This window comes from Sinohyriopsis cumingii, unplaced genomic scaffold, assembly GCF_028554795.1.
Source record: "Sinohyriopsis cumingii isolate HCF-2022 unplaced genomic scaffold, ASM2855479v2 utg000974l, whole genome shotgun sequence".
NCBI lineage: Eukaryota > Metazoa > Mollusca > Bivalvia > Unionida > Unionidae > Sinohyriopsis > Sinohyriopsis cumingii.
Window position 1 is genome coordinate 931285 of NW_028315950.1, and position 25488 is coordinate 956772.

Sequence of the window (25488 nt, forward strand, 5' to 3'; positions counted from 1 at the left end):
TATGTGCAAAAATTTTAAGAACAAGTTCAAAGCATGTTGACAGACGAATAGTAATTTTACCCTGATTATGTGACAAAAACCAATATCTTTTATATGCAGAAAAATCGTACACAGCACAACAATGGGTGTTCCCTTTCACATTAGGCCTCCTCTTTCGATAGTCTAGATTCATTTGTCAGTTGGTTTAAATAAGATCCATGTTTACGAAGATAGAATGGCTTCTAATTGAGTAGTTTATGATAATTAGCTTATTATGAAAACGAGCATGTCATGAAAATCACTTCTATACAGTGACCAGTACAGCAAACAGTTGTATTTTCTTCTTTTCAAAACAATATAAATCCATGGCTATTGTATTTTATAGACACAGCATCCTGCCAATATGTAATTTTACAAATGACGTCAATGAGAAATGTTATTGTTGATGAATAATTTGGGATTTTGCTTTTGGGCAAAGGTGTCATTTTTGTGTATTTATGTCGAATGTACAAAATAATTGCCACTAATTTACAGCAATTTGAGTTCCTAAGACGATTTACACAGGTTACCAATAGAAATATTACCAGCCGACTATGTCAAACGTCCGTTCTTAATGTGCGTTTCAGTCTTAATCATTTTAGAAGTTTTAATATGGGTCTCTTTGCAGTTTTTACAGAGAGTGTTTTTCAGGATAAATACATTCACTTTCATTCGCACCATTTGCATAATACATAATAAGTTCTTAAGAAGGAATCTTTTTGGTACTTCTTTTTTCTTCTTTTCTGACTTGAAATCTACATAAAAATAATGTGCCTGTCGGCGCACAAATTTACTTTTCTTGACAAATAGATAATCAGTTAATAACTTTTTATACTAATGTATACTTAAACAATTTCCTATCTCTTCAGCACATGCATTCAAGACCTCAGTATTTGATTACAAGTCAAAACCTCTAATGGTGAATTTGTGTGTGTGTGTGTGTGTGTGTGTGTGTGTGTGTGTGTGATTTGGATTTTTCACGTAGCTTTAACAATTGTTCAGCCATGTTGCTATGATGTCTGCAGTTTGGCAGTTTATAGTGATGTCTAGCACCCGGGTATCATGCCGCAGGCACGTAGCATGATGTCCCACCCAGTTACATTATTCTGACACCAGGCCAACCAGTCCTAACACTAACCTCTTAATACTGAGTGCCAAGCGAGGCAGCTGTTAGCAGCATTTTGGTATGACTCGGTCGGAGTTCTAACACGCGACCCACGGACGCTCTAACCACTAGGCCACCGGAGCGGTCTGGTGAATTTGAGTATATGCAAAAATAACACACATAACACGGAGCAACAGCCAATTAATATATGTAATACTAACTTGAGAGCAGAATGGTGCAAATTAATAAAAAATAAACATATCAGAAAATGTAGATTTTATAGCTGTATCTTTGTTAGCTCAATTCATTTGATTACAAAATATCATCATTAGTTATGGTATGGAATCCATGATATAGTACTCTGTCACCATCAGTTCTCTGACGATATCCATGTCATGGTAATGTTTTCCTCCCTACTATGATGGTATTCCTGATACTGTATTGCTGTCCACCCTATTGGGATGGTATCCATGATACTGTATTGCTGTCCACCCTATTGGGATGGTATCCATGATACTGTATTGCTGTCCACCCTATTGGGATGGTATCCATGATACTGTATTGCTGTCCACCCTATTGGGATGGTATCCATGATACTGTATTGCTGTCCACCCTATTGGGATGGTATCCATGATACTGTATTGCTGTCCACCCTATTGGGATGGTATCCATGATACTGTATTGCTGACCACCCTATTGGGATGGTATCCATGATACATTAATCTTGTCCTCTGCCAACACTAGAACTGCGATGGTATGTATAATATAGTAATCTTGTTTGTAAATGTTCACCTTTGCTTAAATGTACGAGCCGGGTTTCCTCTGAGTTGGGAAATATGAATATAACTACATTGGTATATTATATCATCGAAAGAGAGAAATACTTTACATTTGGTACTAGTAATTGTGTTTCAGAAATTATTCATTCCAGTTTTAATATGCAAAATAATATATATATATATATATATATATATATATATATATATATATATATATATATATATATACACATACATACATATGTTGTCTTGGAACAAGACCAGGTCGCATGCTAAGGCCAATTTTGTTTGGTGTATAAATTATTTGATCTCAGCGTTAAGACGCAAATGTAGTAAAGGCATACTTATCATCCCGGAAATCGATGAACTGTTTTCTTTTATGTATGCAAATGGCATGGAGGTAAACTTCAACAAGACCAAAATAGTGGTATTTAGGATCGGTGGATAAATGAAGAGAACTGAAGAGCGAATAGACGTCATGTCTTGTAATAAATATATATGATTTTTATGACACCGAAGTTGAAATAGCCTATGGCTAAACTATTATAAGTTTCACCAGCCAAAAGTCTGTGACACGGATATTTTATTTTCAAAAGCAATTGGGCAATTTCATACCAGAGATATGGTTAAAATATTTGACTCGATGATTAAACCAGTATTTGTGTTTTGGAGCTGAAATATGGGGATCTGAATACTCGAACGATATTGAGGAAGTGCAGTTTCAATTTTGTAAGATGTACCTCTCTGTTTGAAATACTGCAAATATTTGGGTGTCTGTAGGGGAATGTGGTCATATATGGTAAGATGTATAAAATATTGGATTAAAATTATGCGACTATCGGATTATGGATATCCACATCAATGTTATATTATGTTGAAAAGATTAGACAATCTGGAAGAGTCACGTGGGCTACGAAGATTAAAGATGTGCTCTATCAATATGACTTTGGATATGTATGGATAACACAAGATGTTGGAGATGTAAAAGTATTTAAGAGTTCACACAAAGGATTAGAGACACTGTATTTCAAAGTTGGTAAGAACATATTACTAATTCCTCAAAGAATTATTGCTATAGTCATATTAAATCCCTACTACAATGTGAGAAATACCTCTCATACAACATTCCTTTCAATTTAAAGAAATATTTTTGCAACGAAGGTGTTCAAGCCATAAAAAAAAGATTGAAACAGAAAGAAGGTAAAACAATTGATAGAGCATTCCGATTTTGTGAACTGTACAGGAAAACAAATATTTCTATAAAAAGGGGATGAATTTCATTTTGCTTGCGTTTGCCCAAAATATAGTATTATTCGAAGACTATATTTTAAACAATGTATATTATGTACAACCAACCGTTGAAAATTTGGTCTCCCTTATGACTAAAAGTGATATAGTGACACTGTATACTTTGTCACACTACCTGTACAGATCATTTGCTGGGAATGAGGTTATTTTATCTCTATCCGAATAAAAATCATGTGAAATGTTACTATTCGGAAATGAGTGTAGAAATAAGTGTAGAAGTAAATCAATAATTTATATCTCACCTGTATTAAAGAACATGCGGAGTTCCAATTAAATCAGACACAGACATACGGCTGAATGGCAATAGAAATGACTTGCTTCAAAGCTTTTTCCCTCAGATCAGCGATGTCTTTCATGTTTGTTCAACAAGGTTTAACACAATTTTATCAAGCCAACATTTTCAGAAAAGAGTTACACCAAGATAATGAAACTGGGGACTTCATTAAGTTTCGTTCTTAATAATATCACTACATTTATCTCAGAAGCAGGGACTTTCAGGACTTTCAAGTTTGACAATATAACTATATTTGTCTTAAACGTATGGACTTTCAAACTAGACATTAATCTTCGCTTGTCTCAGAAACACGAGCCCACATGTTTGGGGATATAGATACATTTGTGTCGAAAGCATCAGGTTAGGCGTTGCAGCTACATTTGTCTCAAAGCATGGACTTTCAGGTTCGGCAATATAACTAAATTTGTTTGAGAAACATGGACTTGCAGGTTTTGCCATATACTGTAATACCTCGAACATTCGCGAGGTTAGGTTTAAGAACCAGTCGCGGATCAGGAGGAATCGCGAATGTTTGGTACGAGTCACTAAAAATGCTAATAAATGCTTATTTCTAGAGTTTAAACCCTAAATATGATCCAAATCATGCTCCTAAAGCACTTTAATTTCATTTAAAAGTTAGTTTAATACATTACCCTTAAAAAGAGAAATAAATGGTTGACGTAAAAATAGAGTACAGTATCGCCTAATGGGTATTTGCCACACTAGCGCATTTACAGTACGGTATATGTATACTAATATTACCCCTATACTAATTCATTGGCTGCCATTTTCCTTTGCACTCACAGTAAGGTAAAACCAAGTAACGAATGGGACTGTAAACTTAATGACTGACGTTTTCTTTGTCATTGTCAGGAAGGTAAACTAGGTAAACTTCATATAAAACAGAAATCATATAACGAAGGTACAATTCAATAAAATAAAGAAAACATGTGCGTAGAGGGTACCAATGAAAATTTCGCGAATCCGTGAATTCGCGAATCCAGAAACGCGAATGCACGAGGTATTACTGTAGATGCAAAGCATTCAAAGCAGCTTGTAACTGTGCATGTGATTGTGCGTATGATTGCAAACATAACAGTATAAAATGCATTCAACATCAAGTACAATTTATGCAGACTTTGCGTAGGGCCACAAAGTTTTACAATTCCAACAACCTAATTCTATATTTTGTCTCATGTCTTGAAATGGAAATGACAGTCCTGTAATTAGAAGTTTAAGGATGGTAATGGTGGTTTGAACTCGGGCTGGTAATTAAATGCATGTCTTACTGGCGTAACTTTAACCCATTGAGCAATTGTTAAAAGTATATTAGGATTCACCTATCTTTAAGTGCAAGACCCTTGACAAAAATTTGATAAAATATACACTTTTTATTTGTTTTTATCACTCTCTTCATGGCTCTGGCATTCAAGGTAATACGTTAAAATGAACTAACAATCCCCAGTGGTCACTTGGAAATCGCTGGCATGACGGCAGTCTCTCCAAACCAACCAGTTCAAAATGAATTGGTTTAACCTTCGCATTTGGTCTGCAATGGCGTATATACATCCTGTCAAATCGACATTTGGGCTTAGATTCAAAACCCCACTCAAGATTGTCGTTGCGCTCCATATCCCAGGTAAATTTGACCTCGGGTCTTTTCCCTGTAACCTCCCATACGTCATAAACATCGTTTGGGATACCTTGTATTTCATCAAGCTGTAACATAAAGAAATAAATAAATGGATAAGATAGAGACAACTATAACTGTGCTAAAAATGTTCTTGGTAGAGGTGATCCTGATATTGTTCTAACCCGGACGAACTCCTAATAAAAACGAAACAACCTACAACTCACCCAACTACCACCACCAGCCCCATAATTGAACAAAATGTCCAATGCATCAACAAATCGGTGCATGTGCTGCGTTCAAAACATCGCAGTGCTGATATGATATTTATCTGTGACCTTAACCTCGCCTCATGGACAATAAAGGGGGCTTCAGATTTTACTGAAGAACGGATCACAATTATTCTCTCAATAATGAGCAAGTCCTTTACATGGGTTAAGTAGATCTTGTTACCTGATACTTTAATAATACCACATCAAAACTAACTACTTGGACAGCTTTAGCTTTGACGCATATAGCTTCCATTTTATTAAACTTATCATTTTCATAGCCGATAATTTAGTTATTTTCATTCTGAAATTATTACATCACCCTAAAACGTATACGTAATAAAATGTTCAGATTTTAAAGCGAAACAAGTTTTGCGGGAAATATCATGCAGTGAATAGGCATGGTTATCATGATCGTGGTAATTTCTTCAATGGGACATTCACTTTCACTTGCAAATTAATTTTCCCATTAATCACTCCTGCCTCGTACTTTAACAACTGACCACTTTTGTACTAGTCATGCATTATCTATCTCGACAACTTTCTAATAATGTGTATGTTATAAATTATTGTTGGAGGTTTAAATTAAGCATATTATATTAATGCTAAGGTACGTGTGTAGCAAAATCAATTTCACTTGACGATAAATTTTGAATAAATAGTATTGTTCAAAGAAAATGTAAGCTAACTATTTCTATAAACTTGGCAATTTATTTCTAAAGAGAAAATATCTCCAAACAAAGTATTGATGACTAAAAGAGAAATTAAAAAATGTTGACTCTTTGATCAGAATCTCAACCTCGTTCTATTTTGATAAAGTATTTTTTAATTGAAAATCTGGAAGGATAGTCCCACTCGAATGTGTTTTAATATGTTTTTCTTTACAACCTCTAAATAAGGCACAATTTTGGTCAGATTGACGTTATATAAGTTGTTCTAAAAGAAAGGTTTCATTGTGGGACTATTTACCTCTTTATCTCGAAGATTCAAATCCCCACCAAATATGACGGTTCTGCTTGCATCAGCCTTTTTTACATTCTCAAATGCAGTTTTTAGCTGTCTCTTCCTCTCTCTTGCGACCGGTCTTGTGCTTTCCAAATGGGAGGTCAAGAGGTCAAACTTGATACCTTTGACAGTACACTACGACACAAAAATAATATTCATTTGAGATCATGGTGTATATGCTACAATGTCTTTGTATCTAACGCGCAATAGGTTGGAACATCTTGTGATAATAATTATAAAACTGACTTAATTCCTCAGTGGGTATTAACATCTTAGAGATACTGCAGAAATAGTCATGGTCACCAAAAAGCCTATAAATATTGCGTGTTGTGTTTGTTACCATTTAGGTTAAGAAGTAAAATATTTTTCGATTCTTAGCATTATTTCAATGTAATGTTTATTAAACTTTCCTGATAATTTTTAAATGAAACCGCCCACGTGATTGGTTATTATTATTAATTATTCTCTCACTATTCGTCTTTTTTATATCTAAGGTTGTATTTAATATTCTTGAGTTTGATTCAGAATACGCATCGTAAATTTGAATTCAAAATATTTTTTTAAGTCGCTTTCTATGCGCAATTCAAAATTTGCAATGTATTTGTGTCAGTACATTAAGCCTTTGTTTTGTATGAGTACTTTTTAAAATCTTTCTTAATTGGTCTAAATTCGTGGGCGTTCGTCTAATGTTTTTATTCATTTCTGATTTGTATGATACATTCAAAGACTATTTGGTTTCATGTAATATTGAAATAGATGAACCATGAACATCAACATTTATATTGTTAAAAAAAAGCTACGAGGTGGCCAATGAAAATCAGCATATTGTTTGTTAGGGAAGCGACCAACTGGCCTTTAAAACATCAGTATATTGTTTATTACAAAGAGCTACCGACTGGCCTTTGAACATCAGCATAGTGTGTGTTACAAAAAGATACAAATGGCTCATGAACGTCAACATATTGTATGTCACAAAGAGCTATCAACTGGCCCATGAATGCACATCAACTTATTATTTGTTATAAAAAGATACCAACTGGCTAGTATACTGTCATTTTTAACGTCAACATATTGTATGTCACAAAGAGCTATCAAATGGCTCATGAACGTTAACATATTGTATATCACAAAGACCTATCAACTGGCTTATTAACCTCAACATATTGTATGTCACAAAGAGCTATCAATTGGCCCATGATCGTCAACATATTGTATGTCACAAAGAGCTATCAACTGGCCCATGAACGTCAACATAGTATATGTCACAAAGAGCTATCAACTGGCCCATGAACGTCAACATATTTTATGTCACACACAGCTATCAACTGGCCCATGAACGTCAACATAGTGTATGTCACAAAGAGCTATCAACTGGCTCATGAACGTCAACATATTGTATGCCACAAACAGCTATCAACTGGCTCATGAACGTCAACATATTGTATGTCACAAAGACCTATCAATTGGCTCGTGAACGTCAACATATTGTATGTCACAGGGAGCTATCAATTGGCTTATGAACTTCAACATATTGTATGTCACAAAGAGCTATCAACTGGCCGATGAACGTCAACATATTGTATGTCACAAAGAGCTATCAACTGGCTCATGAACGTCAACATATTGTATGTCACAAAGAGCTATCAACTGGCCCATGAACGTCAACATATTGTATGTCACAAAGAGCTATCAACTGGCTTATTAACCTCAACATATAGTATGTCACAAAGAGCTATCAACTGGCCCAAGAACGTCAACATATTGCATGTCACAAAGAGCTATCAACTGGCCCATGAACGTCAACATATTGTAAGTCATACACAGCTATCTACTGGCCCATGAACGTCAACATAGTGTATGTCACAAAGAGCTATCAACTGGCTCATGAACGTCAACATATTGTATGTCACAAAGACCTATCAATTGGCTCGTGAACGTCAACATATTGTATGTCACACAGAGCTATCAATTGGCTTATGAACTTCAATATATTGTATGTCACAAAGAGCTATCGACTGGCCCATGAACGTCAACATAGTCTATGTCATAAAGATCTATCAACTGACCCATGAAATTCAACATAGTATATGTCACAAAGAGCTATCAACTGTCCCATGAACGTTAACATAAGGTGTTTTACAAAGAGATACTACTGGACAAGACATAACAAAAATACTGCAACATATTGCTAATTACAAAGCCCTTACAACTGCCCCTGAACAATATCTAGATATCAAATGAATATCGCCAGAGGACTCTATAAACAGGATACTGTTATAAATGCATGTGATCATCGTTCTCTTTTCAGGACATGAGTTTGACAATATTACTGCAAACTAAAGGTTGTGCAAAACATTTTTTAAAAACTTTTCATGTGCTTATCGATGCTTTGATTTCCGGGTGAAACGCTAATTTCATGACCAGATATTAGACAATTTGTTTCCCCAAATAATCTTATTCATGACTTAAGGTGAAAACCTTTATTGTAAGAAGATTCCTAAACATAACGCTGGAAGGGAATGGTGTAATTGTTTTAGCTTCGAAAATTGTGCAGTCTCGTCGCAGGAGGATGGCTGTGTAATAATTGTTTTCTCCACCAGGGAAAAGACTATACGACGGACATTTTTCCTCTAGTATTTGCTGCATTTCCATAACCACCTCCTGTAGCAACACCACATGGGGGATTCTCCTGTGTTAAAGAAAGTTATTGGTTAATGAATGTAAACATAATAATGAAAATAGGCAATGGAACAAAATGAATCGTGGAATGATTCATCTTCAAATCAGTTACCAGATTACAAATGTTGCCTCTTTGTCCATATGTATGGGGGTTTTTTGTTCTGAACATGCTTCGAACGTAGTGTTGGTATTAGACACAAGAGATAAGTAGTCATCAGATAGTTATTACACTTTATTCTTTATTCATCTATCAAGTATTGAAGATTTGAGTATATTATTCTAGCTTGTTTGTCCTAATCCATGAAGAACACACACACATGCATATATATATATATATATATATATATATATATATATATATATATATATATATATATATATATATATATATATACATATCCTACAAACTAATCTGTAACATAATACAGAAAGGGCAATTTATCTTGTTTCTTGTTTCTTCCTCTTAGTTTGCCTTCCTTATAGCTGAGATATACATAAAAAGAAACAATATATTTACACAAGACTTGATTCATCCTCCACCAGATATAGTGGCTGCAATGTATAGCCTATCATGTGCTGAGAAATGTCGTTAAACAAACAAGAACTCACCAACCCCTCCCTATCTGTATAACCATTTTCAATATGTGTGTGTGTGTGTGTGTGTGTGTGTGTGTGTGTGTGTGCATCCACCACAAGCACTCGTTTCCAAGGTTACACTTCGGGAATACCATTGAAGAACGGAATTTTTTTTTAAATTGGCCGATACACGCCATTGATATTTCGAATTGGTTGAGATAAGCCATTGGTATTTCAAACTTGCCGATGCACGCCATTGGTATTTAAAATTGGCCGATACAGGCCATTTTATTTCAAATTGGCCAAGACAAGTGGCTGAGACACACCATTAGTATTTCTAATTGGTTGAGACAAGCCATTGGTATTTCAAATTGGCCGACACACGCCAACGGCATTTCAAACTGGACGATACACACCATTGATATTTCAATTGGCCAAGACAAGCCATTGGTATTTCTAATTGGTTGTGAAAAGCCATTGGTATTTTTAATTAACCGATACACGCCAATGGTATTTCAAATTGGCATATACACGCCATTGGTATTTCAAATTGGCCGAGAAACGCCATTATTATTCAAATTGGCCGAGACACGCCATTAGTATTTCAAATTGGCCGAGACACGCCATTAGTATTTCAAATTAGCCGAAACAAGCCAATGGTACTTCAAATTGGCCGAGACACGCCATTAGTATTTCAAATTAGCCGAAACAAGCCATAGGTATTTTAAATTGGCTAATGCACGCTATTCCTATTTCAAATCGGCCGAGACGAGTCACTAATATTTTAAATAGGCCCAGACAATCCATTGGTATGCATCAATTGGAACTAATATAACAAGTATGTGCCTAGCATGACCTGTACTATACTACAAAGATGAACCAATTTAAAAAATTATAATAACAGATGTTTGAAAAATACACGTACATTGATGTCTCGTTTCAACAACCCTTACTTGTTAATTTCGTCACAGACGCCTTCGACGCGTAATTGTTTATTCTTTTGGTCCAGTCCGTCGATATTCCAGGACATTATGCGTATTAGGTTAGCCTCTGTTTCTTCATCACTGTTATATCTGCAAGCGAATTTGAAAACTGTATAGGCAAAAACGGAAACGATGGTGCAATTAGAAAGAAGAATTGAACAGAAGCTCAAAAATTATATCAATCTTATTCTCCATTCTTATACAGTTAAGCGTTCAAGTCTGTTTCTCTGTTTCTCATTTGGAAAAGAAATCATTATTGCACATTTCATGTATTTTAATGTTTAAAGTACGGATAGTCATGTTAAACAAAATACATCTATTTTAATAATTAATTATCATCCACATTTCAAAGATTCCAATGAGCATTTAAATACAATTTTAAGTTGAGGATATATATATATATATATATATATATATATATATATATATATATATATATATATATATATATATATATATATATAATCAAGCGAAAAATTGAAAGTCACCTGTACGAACAAAGGAAATATTTCTAGATAAAATGGTTGTGAGAAGCTTATGTTATTGAATTCATAAAACCCTAGTGGTGATGTCATAAGAGGAAAGCGCATGTGTGAGAAGTATATCACTTCGAAGCATTGCTTATAGGGGCCTCGTGCTAATATACCAAGTATCTGGAGTGTGACAATGTGCTGACGATCTTTTGAAATATCACTATAATATATTCCAAAATTGTCTTGTCTGAATTTACTATAATTTCAAATTAATGCTTTAGTCCAATAATATTAATCAGCATTTTGTAATTCCAGTGAAAAATAATTTGAATAAATAAATCAACCCAGATGAAAAACTGAACACAGGAATAAAACCAATTCTGCTTCACATGTTAGAAATGAATACTTCTTAGGTAAAGAAGTCAGTCAACTTAATCGGAAATTTCCATTCTTGATATTTCTGTGATCAGAATTAAGACTGTATTTTTAACTCAAATTGTAATAAATATGTTTACTGCTGGTAATGATCCGAATTGAAAGAGAAATGTTAGCTATGAATTATGTTGTTTACGAAATAAATGTCACCGGTCAGGTACATCATTAACTTGGCTTTAGATTAAGGTCAAATACAAAATATAGGTTTACATATCATACGCTATATACTGCACGGATAGTGTTGTAGTGGTACAGACCCAAAATGCTGAGTATAGTAAATGAGCGAGGAAAAAATGGTACAACTGAGACTTTTAAAATGAACAAATCCAGGCTAATGATTGTATCGGTACATGTACAGTTAGTACAATAACGCCGAACTCACAATGTCCAGCATCTACCGCAGTTATACCACGTTGTCTGTAGTGATAACTAAATAATAATAGTAGACAAAAAGCAATATAAATGGAATAAACGTAAGCTTCACCAAACGGAAATGGTTTAAAAGATAACAGAAACAAAATGTCAAAATTGCTGTGTGAATGTATGAGGCAAACTAGCAAGTTCGAAAGGCTCAAGCATGAAGCTGGTCTTTTGTGGGGTTATGCACTAGATAAACGTGACACAATGGCAAAGCTCTAGAAAAAGGAATATATTAAAAGTCAGACAAAATGACCAACTGAACGCAAATATAATCACCCCAGAGAGTCAGAAAGACACTAGAAAATGGGAAAATACAGGGGAAGGAAACCGGCCTCTGGCTTTATGTCGAAGAGAAAAAGGAAGTACGTCCTCCATAATGTCATTATTTAGAACTGAGAATTTAAAATATGACACCTGAGAACATGAATTAAACCTGTCAAAAATAGTTGAAGTTACTTTTTCAAACATACCAGAGAATTAACGATGGTTTTGTGTTCGTAATTATGCAGCACAAGAATATGACATTTAGAAATGCTGATGTTCTGTGGATGTACAGAGTTAAGCTAGTGAATAATGTTCAAGTTCTATTTCATCAAGAACGAGATCGAATGAAACCACTTGTTATTGATACTTATTCTTAATGCATTCATGTTGAGACAGAAACGTTTACCTGAGACTTGAAGGATAACATGTTCTATAACGGTATTGACTGTTCAAAGGATTACGTATTTGAATTATCACAAAAGAATAAGAAAGGTCTGGGACCATTCTATAAAAAAACTTTCGTCATAGGTCATATCAGAGCACATTATATGATGACCAGCACATGCAATCAATAACACATAAAACCTACCCATTCTGTAATAAATATGAATTCATATTTCCTTGATCAATATTTCCTTGGAAGCAATCATTAAGTTTAAGCTATCCGAGTTTTCAAGTTTAACTTTATTTCCTGGTTTTGATGATGCATTACAGCACAATCAGTTGATGCTTATAAAGCCAACGCATCATCCAGCATTCTTAAAGTCGGAATCACCAAACGTCGTACAGTTAACACAAGTAATCAGGTATCATCGCTGCTCTTATCAAATTCTGCATTGCAAACTAATTGAATCATTCAAATTGGCTAACTTCATCATTAGGGAGAATGTCTTAGCAAACATTGCCTTGGCACGATTTTGAACGGCATTGTCTAATTTGTTTCCACGTAAGACATTATTACAAAATGAACACAGATAGAGACAGGCCTCTAAACTTAATCTTGCCATAATTATAATAATGTTTGTTGAATTTATTAAACAAACACTCGATCAGATATGGAGGTAATGTCAGAATGAATAATAAAAACCAAGCGAAGTAAATCATTTCATTTGAGGTCATATAAACCTCTTTCAGTTATTTTATAAGCTGTTTAAGTTGTCAATTGGTAGAAATACGATATTCAACGACGTCATCATATAAATCATAACATCTGACAATGATTTTGGAAATTGTGTTAACCTTAGTACTAATGTAGATTTCGTAAGTCTTCTTAATTTTATTTCCCATCTATTCTCTAACTTCTTTTTCTGTCAGTAGTTTGCGTGTAATTTGTCTATGTTCCATGTGCAATAGCCATAGTCAATTCCTTTTGGTACTCATTTGTTTCTGTAGAAATGGATTTATTAGTATTTGTGTGGAATAACTTCTAAATATATTTTCTGTCATGATGTTTCCGTTATTCAACGATAAAATGTCGATTTTTAAATGACCGTAAAATGTGTACGATTAAGAAGCGTCTTTGATGGCAGATAATTGGTAGAATGTGTAGGATTCAATTAAAGACGATTTATATGATAATGCCAAGGATGGCACTCTCTATTTAATCAATTTAAACCATATATTTGATTTGTGACAAGTTTGTCATTCCAAATTAGGACGTTGCTACATATAAAAGCCGCCAGGAGTTGTTTTAAACCGAACATTGTTTTCTAAATTTCTATCTCTGTATTGGAGATCTTTAAACTGATCTGATAAAAAATACATTGTAACTCGTCACATAGTACAGTTCGTTTAGCAATAAATAATTTGTGACTATGTATTTACCTACATCAAATGCGTAATTTGTCCTTCCTCACACCGCACTGTTTTAACCAAAGTGTTATCTGAGCTGATTTAACTTCGTTCAGCCCTTCCATCGCTGAAAGTAATCTAAATTTTAAAGTTTTTAAACACTGGAGTAATTTTTGTTTGATATCAACAAAAATTAACCTTTGTTTGCTTTTATTTTATGCTTCAACATAACAAACGCTGGCTACACATTTCTCCTGTCATAGGCATTATATCTCGATACAATGTTGCCTTGGTGTTCAATCCGTGAAATAATTTATATCACCTCTCTTAACACTGTTGAGTGAATGTTTAGCTGTGTGCAATTATTTCTGACGTTTAAAAAACCGATTCTTGTTATTTTGTGTTCTCCAACTATCTTCGTAGTCTGGCTAGACTATTACTTCTATAGTTTTTTTAAATAAAATTATCTTCGTTGTCTGGCTAGTCTATTGTTTATATAGTTTTGTGAATTACCCGCAGATCCGGCTAGTCAAGTATATTTTACGATAGGTTAACAAACAGAAAACTTGATATTGTCGAAATGTCTTGATATATTTTACCTTCGTTATACATTTAATTTCAATACAGCACATTGATGTCTTTTTTAAATTTCGATTTTGTAATGTCCTCATGTATCAATAGGAGAGGTTGCAAAACAAAATAATGAATGTTCTAGTAATTTTCAATGACTCTGAAACTATACCCAATTATTACTAGACTACTATAGTTTTAATTTTGATTTTTAAAATTATTATATCCCAATACGGGGTGAAATAAAATGGCGCAGCCGTATAAATAGCTTTACTACTCAAGCGGGTGAGACAATCCCTTCAGCAGATTTCTATATGACAAAGTGCTTAGTGGCCTATGTGGTTATAGCGTACGCTTCTGATGCAGGAGGTCGAGAGTTCAAACCCAGGCCGAGACACATGAAAGACATAAAAATGTTGCTTGCAGCTGTATGGCTTGGCGCTCAGGATTAAGAGGTTAGTGTTAGGACTAGTTAGCCTGTTGTCGGAATAACGTGACTGAGTGGATATCAAGCTACATGTCTGCAGCATCATGACCCAGTACTAGACATCACTATAAAATTATACACTGCAGACACCGTAGCCTTTATGACTCAAATAGTAAAAAATATGTTAAAGTGCAAATTCACATACACACATAAGTTAGCTCTAGATCTTGTATACCAGTATTCTAATTTGTCAGGCTCAGGATAAATATTGAAAAATAGCTAAATGTGTATGAATAGGAGGTACAACTGGAAGTACTAAAAGGTACTGCCAAGAATATCACTTAGGCTGGAATACATCTTATGTCACGTGTATTGGTAGTACAGTCTCATTGGAGTGATATGATACGGTCAAGCTCAATTATGAAAGCAAAATTAAAAAAGTTAAATCTATACTTTTACCGTGGTCAAAAAGATCACTTAACCCCGCTTGAAAATGCTGTAGTTGTAAAAAGCTTGGCCGTATCGAATGATTTACAAAACCCACCTGAAACCAAGCTTTAAGAGCTGACGTACTGCTCGATACGTTTTGGGGGTCGGGGTGGAAAATATAAGAAGGGAAAGTCTTACGTAAAGAGTATTTTGGAGCAGGTTTGATAATGTTAGATATAAACATGTTTGTGCATTCATTGAAACTCACTTTATTGAGAAGAAGTGTAACCTCTAGACCTAAATGGAAAGAGATTTTAACAACGTCCACGCCAATTACAGATACGTTTTTCCATTTTGGTATGGATCGATGACAAAGGTGAGAAATACATTGAATGCATTCTGGACAGATGCATTTGCAGCATATATCGAGTTACATAATAAATTTACTGTACAGAACTCAGTTTTCTTAAAGCTCCAATATGGATGAATCCTAATAATAAAGTTGAAAATCCCAGCCTTATGTACATGCACTGGGTGAAAAGGGGAATTTTGTATATAAGCGATTTAGTTAATGAAAACAGTTCATGGATTAATATAAATGATTTTGCAATAACTTTGAAATGCATATCAACATCTTCGAGTTTCAGGGCATGCCCAGTGCCATTTAGTTTTCTTCCAACAGACTTCATATAAACATTAATTCAAATATGGCCCATTTGTACATAAAGCAGTGATTTTTCTCATTAGGGAAAAAGAGTTATAACAGTATACATCAAAAACTATACGTTAATGCTTCTAGGCCAAGACCAGTACTAATATGGATTCAAGTTAATACTTCTACCCATCACCAGTACTGATATGAATTCAAATTAATCACCAGTACTAATATGGATTCAAGTTAATATTTCTAGGTCAACACCACTACTGCTATGGATTCAAGTTAATACTTCTAGGCCATCACCAGTACTAATATAGATTCAAATTAATACTTCTAGTTCAACACCAGTTTCGATATGGATTGAAGTTAATCACCAGTACTAATATGGATTCAAGTTAATACTTATAGGCCATCACCAGTACTGATATGGATAGAAGTTAATCACCAGTACTGATATGGATTCAAGTTAATATTTCTAGGCCATCACAAGTACATATATGGATTCAAGTTAAAACTTCTAGGCCATCACCAGTACTAATATGGATTCAAGTTAGTACTTATAGGCCATCACCAGTACTGATATGGATTCAAATTATTACTTCTAGGCCATCACCAGTACTGATGTGAATTCAAGTTAGTACTTCTAGGCCATCACCAGTACTAACATGGATTCAAGTTAATACTTATAGGCCATCACCAGTACTGATATGGATTCAAGTTAATCACCAGTACTAATATGGATTCAAGTTAATACTTCTAGGCCAACACCAGTACTAATATAGATTCAAGTTAATACTTCTAGTTCAACACCAGTACTGATATGGATTCAAGTTAACCACCAGTACTAATATGGATTCAAGTTAATATTTCTAGGCCAACACCAGTACTAATATGGATTCAAGTTAATACTTCTAGTTCAACACCAGTACTGATATGGATTCAAGTTAACCACCAGTACTAATATGGATTCAAGTTAATATTTCTAGGCCAACACCAGTACTAATATGGATTCAAGTTAATACTTATAGGCCATCACCAGTACTGATATGGATTCAAGTTAATCACCAGTACTAATATGGATTCAAGTTAATACTTCTAGGCCAACACCAGTACTAATATAGATTCAAGTTAATACTTCTAGTTCAACACAAGTACTGATATGGATTCAAGTTAACCACCAGTACTAATATGGATTCAAGTTAATATTTCTAGGCCAACACCAGTACTAATATGGATTCAAGTTAATACTTCTCGGCCATCACCAGTACTGATATGGATTGAAGTTAATCACCAGTACTGATATGAATTCAAGTTAAAACTTCTATGCCATCACCAGTACTGATATGGATTCAAATTATTACTTCTAGGCCATCACCAGTACTGATATGAATTCAAGTTAATACTTATAGGCCATCACCAGTACTGATATGGATTCAAGTTAATCACCAGTACTGATATGATTTCAAGTTAATACTTCTAGGACATCATAAGTACATATATGGATTCAAGTTAATACTTCTAGGCCATCACCAGTACTGGTATAGATTCAACTGAATACTTCTAGGTCAACACCAGTACTAATATGGATTCAAGTTAATACTTCTAGGTCACCACCAGTACTAGTATGGATTCAAGTTAAAACTTCTAGGCCATCACCAGTACTAATATGGATTCAAGTTAATACTTCTAGGCCATCACCAGTACTTATATGGATTCAAGTTAATACTTCTCGGCCATCACCAGTACTGATATGGATAGAAGTTAATCACCAGTACTGATATGAATTCAAGTTAAAACTTCTATGCCATCACCAGTACTGATATGGATTCAAATTATTACTTCTAGACCATCACCAGTACTGATATGGATTCAAGTTAATACTTATAGGCCATCACCAGTACTGATATGGATTGAAGTTAATCACCAGTACTGATATGGATTCAAGTTAATATTTCTAGGCCATCACAAGTACATATATGGATTCAAGTTAAAACTTCTAGGCCATCACCAGTACTAATATGGATTCAAGTTAGTACTTATAGGCCATCACCAGTACTGATATGGATTCAAATTATTACTTCTAGGCCATCACCAGTACTGATGTGAATTCAAGTTAGTACTTCTAGGCCATCACCAGTACTAACATGGATTCAAGTTAATCACCAGTACTAATATGGATTCAAGTTAATACTTCTAGGCCAACACCAGTACTAATATAGATTCAAGTTAATACTTCTAGTTCAACACCAGTACTGATATGGATTCAAGTTAACCACCAGTACTAATATGGATTCAAGTTAATATTTCTAGGCCAACACCAGTACTAATATGGATTCAAGTTAATACTTATAGGCCATCACCAGTACTGATATGGATTCAAGTTAATCACCAGTACTAATATGGATTCAAGTTAATACTTCTAGGCCAACACCAGTACTAATATAGATTCAAGTTAATACTTCTAGTTCAACACAAGTACTGATATGGATTCAAGTTAACCACCAGTACTAATATGGATTCAAGTTAATATTTCTAGGCCAACACCAGTACTAATATGGATTCAAGTTAATACTTCTCGGCCATCACCAGTACTGATATGGATTGAAGTTAATCACCAGTACTGATATGAATTCAAGTTAAAACTTCTATGCCATCACCAGTACTGATATGGATTCAAATTATTACTTCTAGGCCATCACCAGTACTGATATGAATTCAAGTTAATACTTATAGGCCATCACCAGTACTGATATGGATTCAAGTTAATCACCAGTACTGATATGATTTCAAGTTAATACTTCTAGGACATCATAAGTACATATATGGATTCAAGTTAATACTTCTAGGCCATCACCAGTACTGGTATAGATTCAACTGAATACTTCTAGGTCAACACCAGTACTAATATGGATTCAAGTTAATACTTCTAGGTCACCACCAGTACTAGTATGGATTCAAGTTAAAACTTCTAGGCCATCACCAGTACTAATATGGATTCAAGTTAATACTTCTAGGCCATCACCAGTACTTATATGGATTCAAGTTAATACTTCTAGGCCATCACCAGTACTGATATAGATTCAAGTTAATATTTCTAGGCCATCACCAGTACTTATATGGATTCAAGTTAATATTTCTAGGCCTTCACCAGTACTGGTATAAATTCAACTGAATACTTCTAGGTCAACACCAGTACTGATATAGATTCAAGTTAGTCACCAGTACTGATATAGATGCAAGTTTATATTTCTAGGCCAATACCAGTACTGATGTGGATTAAAGAATATGAGTTTATAGATGAGAATGACTAATGGGAATATTTTTTCTTAACTTTTAAAATAGCTGTGTCCTAAAATAGTTTCAAACTAAAATAATGCATAAAATTTTACCAACAAATACATATATGAAATACAAATGTGTCACTACAGTTTCAACTGTACAAATGTCTCACTGTATTTTCAAATCACAACTGTAATTTTAAATAAGACACGTCCACATACGACATTTAAGCATGTGTGCAGTGATGGGGGTATATCCTCATTTATTTTGTTGTTGGGTATATTAGAAAGGCACAATGAAGTGGTTATATAATATACACATCTACAAAAGCAGAATATATGCATAGATGTTAATGTAGTAAATTGTTAAAGTAATAATTGTCTACTAATTTACATATTGATTTTATTTGGGAGATTGTTAGTGAGAAAAAATTATCCTTGGAAATGATATTATAATGAAAATATTGTCAAATGTGACGAGAAAATAGTTAAACCCTATAACAAAAGAATGTTGAATCATGCATGAATGCTTGAGCATATTTGTGTGTGTGTGTGTGTGTGTGTGTGTGTGTCTACATATGTAGGTGTGTTTGCATAATTGTATATGTGTATATATGTTTGCATGTAGAAAATGGTTACTCTCTCTCTCTCTCTCTGTTCTCTCTCTCTCTCTCTCTCTCTCTCTCGTAGCCAATATTAAATTCTGTATTGGGTTTAGAATTAGAATTCTATGTGCCGGTGAACAAAATGGAAATGATTTGTACATTCATAATATAAACTGCTTTTTAGGGGTGTGAATGTAATGGAAATGATATATATACTGATAATATAAACTGCCCGATAGAGGTATGAACGTAATTACAATTATCTGTACACTCATAACATAAACTGCTCATTCGTAGTACATTCATAGAATAAACTGCTTGTTATGGGTGTGAATGTAATGGAAATGATATATATATATATATATATATATATATATATATATATATATATATATATATATATATATATATATATAACTGCTCGATAGTGGTGTGGATGTAATTAGAAGTCTGAGTGTAATTGAAATTATTTTTACACTCATAACATAAACTGCTCGATAGTGGTGTGGATGTAATTAACGCGATTTGCACACTGTACACTCCTAACATAAACTGCTAGTTAAGGTAGTGAATCTGCTTGATAGGGGTGTGGATGTGACGGATATAATTTGTACACTCATAACAAACTGCTTCATATGGGTGTGAATGTAATGGAAATGATTTATACACTCAGAACATAGACTGTTTGATAGGGGTGTGAATGTAACGGAAATGATTTGTACACTCATAACATAGACTGTTTGATAGGAGTGTGAATGTAACGGAAATGATTTATACACTCAGAACATGACTGTTTGATAGGAGTGTGAATGTAACGGAAATGATTTATACACTCAGAACATGACTGTTTGATAGGAGTGTGAATGTAACGGAAATGATTTGTATACTCATAACACGAACTGCTTGTTAGGGGTGTGAGTGTAATGGAAATGATTTGTACATTCATATAGTATACTTTTCGATAGTTTGTCATTGTCTAATCTACAAGAGACCTGTTATAAGATGTGACTTTGTCATTGTCTAATCTACAAGAAACCTGTTAAGAGATGTGACTTTGTCATTGTCTAATCTACAAGAAACCTGTTATAAGATGTGACTTTGTCATTGTCTAATCTACAAGAAACCTGTTAAGAGATGTGACTTTGTCATTGTCTAATCTACAAGAAACCTGTTATGAGATGTGACTTTGTCATTGGCTAATCTACAAGAAACCTGTTATAAGATGTGACTTTGTCATTGGCTAATCTACAAGAAACCTGTTATGAGATGTGACTTTGTCATTGGCTAATCTACAAGAAACCTGTTATAAGATGTGACTTTGTCATTGTCTAATCTACAAGAAACCTGTTATGAGATGTGACTTTGTCATTGGCTAATCTATAAGAAACCTGTTATGAGATGTGACTTTGTCATTGGCTAATCTACAAGAAACCTGTTATGAGATGTGACTTTGTCATTGGCTAATCTACAAGAAACCTGTTATGAGATGTGACTTTGTCATTGGCTAATCTACAAGAAACCTGTTATGAGATGTGACTTTGTCATTGGCTAATCTATAAGAAACCTGTTATTAGATGTGACTTTGTCATTGGCTAATCTACAAGAAACCTGTTATGAGATGTGACTTTGTCATTGGCTAATCTACAAGAAACCTGTTATGAGATGTGACTTTGTCATTGGCTAATCTAGAAGAAACCTGTTATGAGATGTGACTTTGTCATTGGCTAATCTACAGGAAACCTGTTAAGAGATGTGACTTTGTCATTGGCTAATCTATAAGAAACCTGTTAAGAGATGTGACTTTGTCATTGGCTAATCTACAAGAAACCTGTTAAGAGATGTGACTTTGTCATTGGCTAATCTATAAGAAACCTGTTAAGAGATGTGACTTTGTCATTGGCTAATCTATAAGAAACCTGTTAAGAGATGTGACTTTGTCATTGTCTAATCTACAAGAAACCTGTTATGAGATGTGACTTTGTCATTGGCTAATCTACAAGAAACCTGTTATGAGATGTGACTTTGTCATTGGCTAATCTATAAGAGACTTGCTATCAGATGTGAGACATTTAGGTACATTTGCTTCATAATTATGTTTGATATGATATACAATGCGTGATATACATGTGTACCACAGACTTGCGTACAGGAAGAAGGACTGGATAGATCAGAGCATATAATAGATTAGGGCATTCTGAACTGGGAATATTTCCTTACATAGATAAAAGTCTAACTTTAAATCGCTATGGCCACCTACTAATTTCGTGAAGACAAAGAAGCAGAGGAAATGCATTTTATTTTGTGAGCACTCGTGTATTAATGGATAAATACACAACAAAGTGTATGTATATGAAATCCCAGATAAACAAATAGCATTATCAGGCACAGTGTGTTTGGAGTCATAGGTTCATGCTAACTACATAAAATGCATGTATGACTACGGAGTCTACAAGCAGTTTTTTAATTACATACCTGATCACTCACTTACTCTAATATGTTTAGTAACTATACTAGGAATGGTTGTGTGTCCACATCATCTCAGTGAACAGTACTGCATATCCAGTAATATAGTTTATGTGGGAGGGTAAATCAGTAGACATGGATCTCTGGGATGGAACTTACGCGTGTGGGGAGCTCTCTAACGCATTTCTAACGCATGTTAACCATCTAACATTAAGAAAACCTTACCCTAGGATTCGCTTCAGTTGACTCGCTCTCAGCTCTAGTGGAAACTCGATGGCTTCCCCACCCACCCCTGCATATTCAGTCAGCAGACACGTTAGATAAGCTATCTTGGAAAGCCTTCAGTTCTATTGATACAACGGCCCCGTACAACCATGAAAATAAAACCAGATTTATACTGTTCTTCGGTCTAGTATTTATTGCATCGCTATTTTTACTTATTTGAATTAAGCTCTTGAAGTTGGGCAAATAAGAGCATTACATAATACAAAAATCAGAGCATAATTTGACACTTCTATTTCAGGGACAGAGTTGTACTTTCTTTTCCGGTTACTGACTATATATTGATTCATGTGCACACAGCACTACTTTCGTTATCGTTTCGGTTGCATTATATGGAATTGTGTACTCCGCAAGTACTGTTTGAAACAATTCGACATTGTTTATACAAACACAAAAAACAAGCACAAGTGAAACAATGTATATACAGTCCTACAACAGCTGTAAATTAATGGATAAAACAAGAGGTTAACTTTAATACGGCCATTTTTGTAATATAGAAAGTAACGTCTTACATTTTACGAAATTCGTCGTTCTTTGATGTATCAATTGGTATTTGTAATGTAGTCCAAACATAACGCAAAAGAACAAAAATTTAACGATGCGATGCAAAAAAAGTTCTAGAACCGTCCCAGCAAGTGTCTGAACTGGAGGTCATCGAACGGTATCTAAAAATTATCTCCATTTCAGGTGATCGGTGCGAGTGACAATAAAAAAGAATAGTAACATACCCTGTACACATAGCCATGGAATGATATATTCTGAAAAGAGAACCAGACAGTGTGTGTCCGCCGACAGCCGGGTGTGTTGAGCTATTACTTTCAGTACTTAATGTTACGAGCAATTGCAATGGGTAATACTTCCTCATGTGTCCTCTGCTTGTATACTGTATGTATCATTCAAAGCTGAGCTTATTATCTAAAAAATTGTCACGTGACCGAGTAACTGAGATTTTACAAGTTCATATTGATATGGTATATTTCTGAGCAACTATACCGAATAATAATAATAATAACAACAACAACAACAACAATAGCAACAATAACAATAATAATAACATTTTATTTGATGTTGTTGTTGTTGTTGTTGTAGGGCTTAACGCCATTTTTCAGCACACGATAGGCTATACATGGCGGCCAGTATTAATAGTGGAGGAAGAACCCGGGAAACCCCAGAAAGAACCACCGACCCACGAGAAGCTACTGGCAAGTTTTCTCACATTCCTACATTGGCTGAGCCCGAGACTCGAACCGACACAGACAGAGGTGAGATGGCAGTGATCCGTAACGGAGAGCGCTTTAGACCACTCCGCCACTCGGGGCCCCCACATTTTATTTGAAGAGGGTAACTATATTAATAGAGTATAACCATGGGCACCCTAACATAGGGGCGGGGAGGGGCACTAATCGCCAACCAATACATGCTTACCCCCCCCACAACAAAATAATTCTGCGGGAACAGTTTCTTTTGATACATTTAAAAGCAACAAATGTTTTCATTATCTCACCAATACTTAGCCATCTTAATTCTTCGAACAGATCAAGTGATGGCATCAGACGGGTATTTGAAAACAAAAAACAGTTGAGCTGCCCGTATGTAAAACGTACATTCTGTTCGGTTGAAACTCGGTACAGTTTCTCTGTATGGCTAAGCAGTAGTCAATCATTGGAAGAATACAAGCATTATAGCAAAGAATTCTAGAATCCTTGGGCAGATAATTCTTATTCTACTAAGCAATTAAACTTTTAGATTTAAGGGACTTACAGACACTTGACTGATTATTTAACCAAGCTGAGAATTTTGACAATGATTACACCTAAAAGATTCTTATCCTGTTATGTTCGATAGCTAATGTATAGCTGTATCTTTTTTTCTTTTTTTTTTTTTACTTTACGCGTTTCAGATGTTCCAATAGCATGCAGTTCGTCTTAGGTTCCTTATTTACATATAATTTGCATTCCAGGGTATAAACAGTAATACTATATGCAAAGAATTCTGCAACAACTGCAAATATGTGAGCATTTGTAAATGGAATACAGAGACGAAGACCACTAATAAATACAGCAAGACGACACAGCCTAATACAGAGCTTTGATGAACCCCATGCCATTTGTTAAACTGTACAGTGTGGAAATTTCGTACGGAGACTAATTACCTCCTATCACTTAAATATGAATGGAACCATTGTGTGGTCATTACATCTATAATAACGGAACTTAATGACGAGAATATCGTGAGAAACCAAATCAAAACTAATTAAACAGCTTTCATCCAGACAATATTTATGATGAACACAGCCAGCAGTGTTAGATCATGGCAAATAAAGTACAGCAAAGTAAAGATGTAAATATGTTGATGGCACATTACTAGCATTGTCATCACAGACACTGTACAATGGCCCTTGTGATGGGCAATGACGGATGTACGATTTTGCGGCCCCTAGGCACTTTAAGAGTTGCCCCACCCCCACCCCCCGCAAAATAGAAAGTTAAAAACAATGGAATTAACTAGAGCTTTTTTCTTCCAGATAAATAAATTTCGTAAGAAAGTCAATTTTCATACGTAAAAATCAGCCAGTAGGCAGCTTAAAGAGAAATAAGCCACTGGTGATGGGACATTTGTTTACTTGTTGAAGACAATGCATCGTGGTTAACGTTCATTTAAACTTAACATAAAGCAAACTTGCAACGTACACCTCTGTGTGTGTGTGTGTGTGTGTGTGTGCGTATGTGTGTGTGTGCAATTTGTAATTAGGTTTTGGTTTTGGTTT

The 25488-nt window shown here is 34.6% G+C and overlaps 1 protein-coding gene across 3 annotated transcripts; it reads right to left on the reverse strand.

Moving 5' to 3' along the window:
- Positions 1–2372: 2372 nt before the first annotated feature.
- On the reverse strand, positions 2373–23602 carry LOC149772898 (tyrosyl-DNA phosphodiesterase 2-like). Of its 3 annotated transcripts, none has more exons than XM_089947115.1 (6): positions 23450–23602; positions 14043–14136; positions 10597–10716; positions 8867–9077; positions 6353–6523; positions 2373–5203 (listed from the first exon to the last, which is right to left on the reverse strand). In XM_089947115.1, the coding sequence occupies exons 3-6, from the start codon at positions 10671–10673 to the stop codon at positions 4913–4915; spliced, it is 750 nt and encodes a 249-aa protein (XP_089803241.1). In that variant the 5' UTR covers positions 10674–10716; positions 14043–14136; positions 23450–23602; the 3' UTR covers positions 2373–4912. The 3 variants fall into 3 exon arrangements, with proteins under 3 accessions (XP_089803241.1, XP_089803239.1, XP_089803238.1); XM_089947113.1 differs by lacking the exon at positions 14043–14136 and adding an exon at positions 22665–22786; XM_089947112.1 differs by lacking the exon at positions 14043–14136.
- Between the last annotated feature and the right edge of the window lie 1886 nt (positions 23603–25488).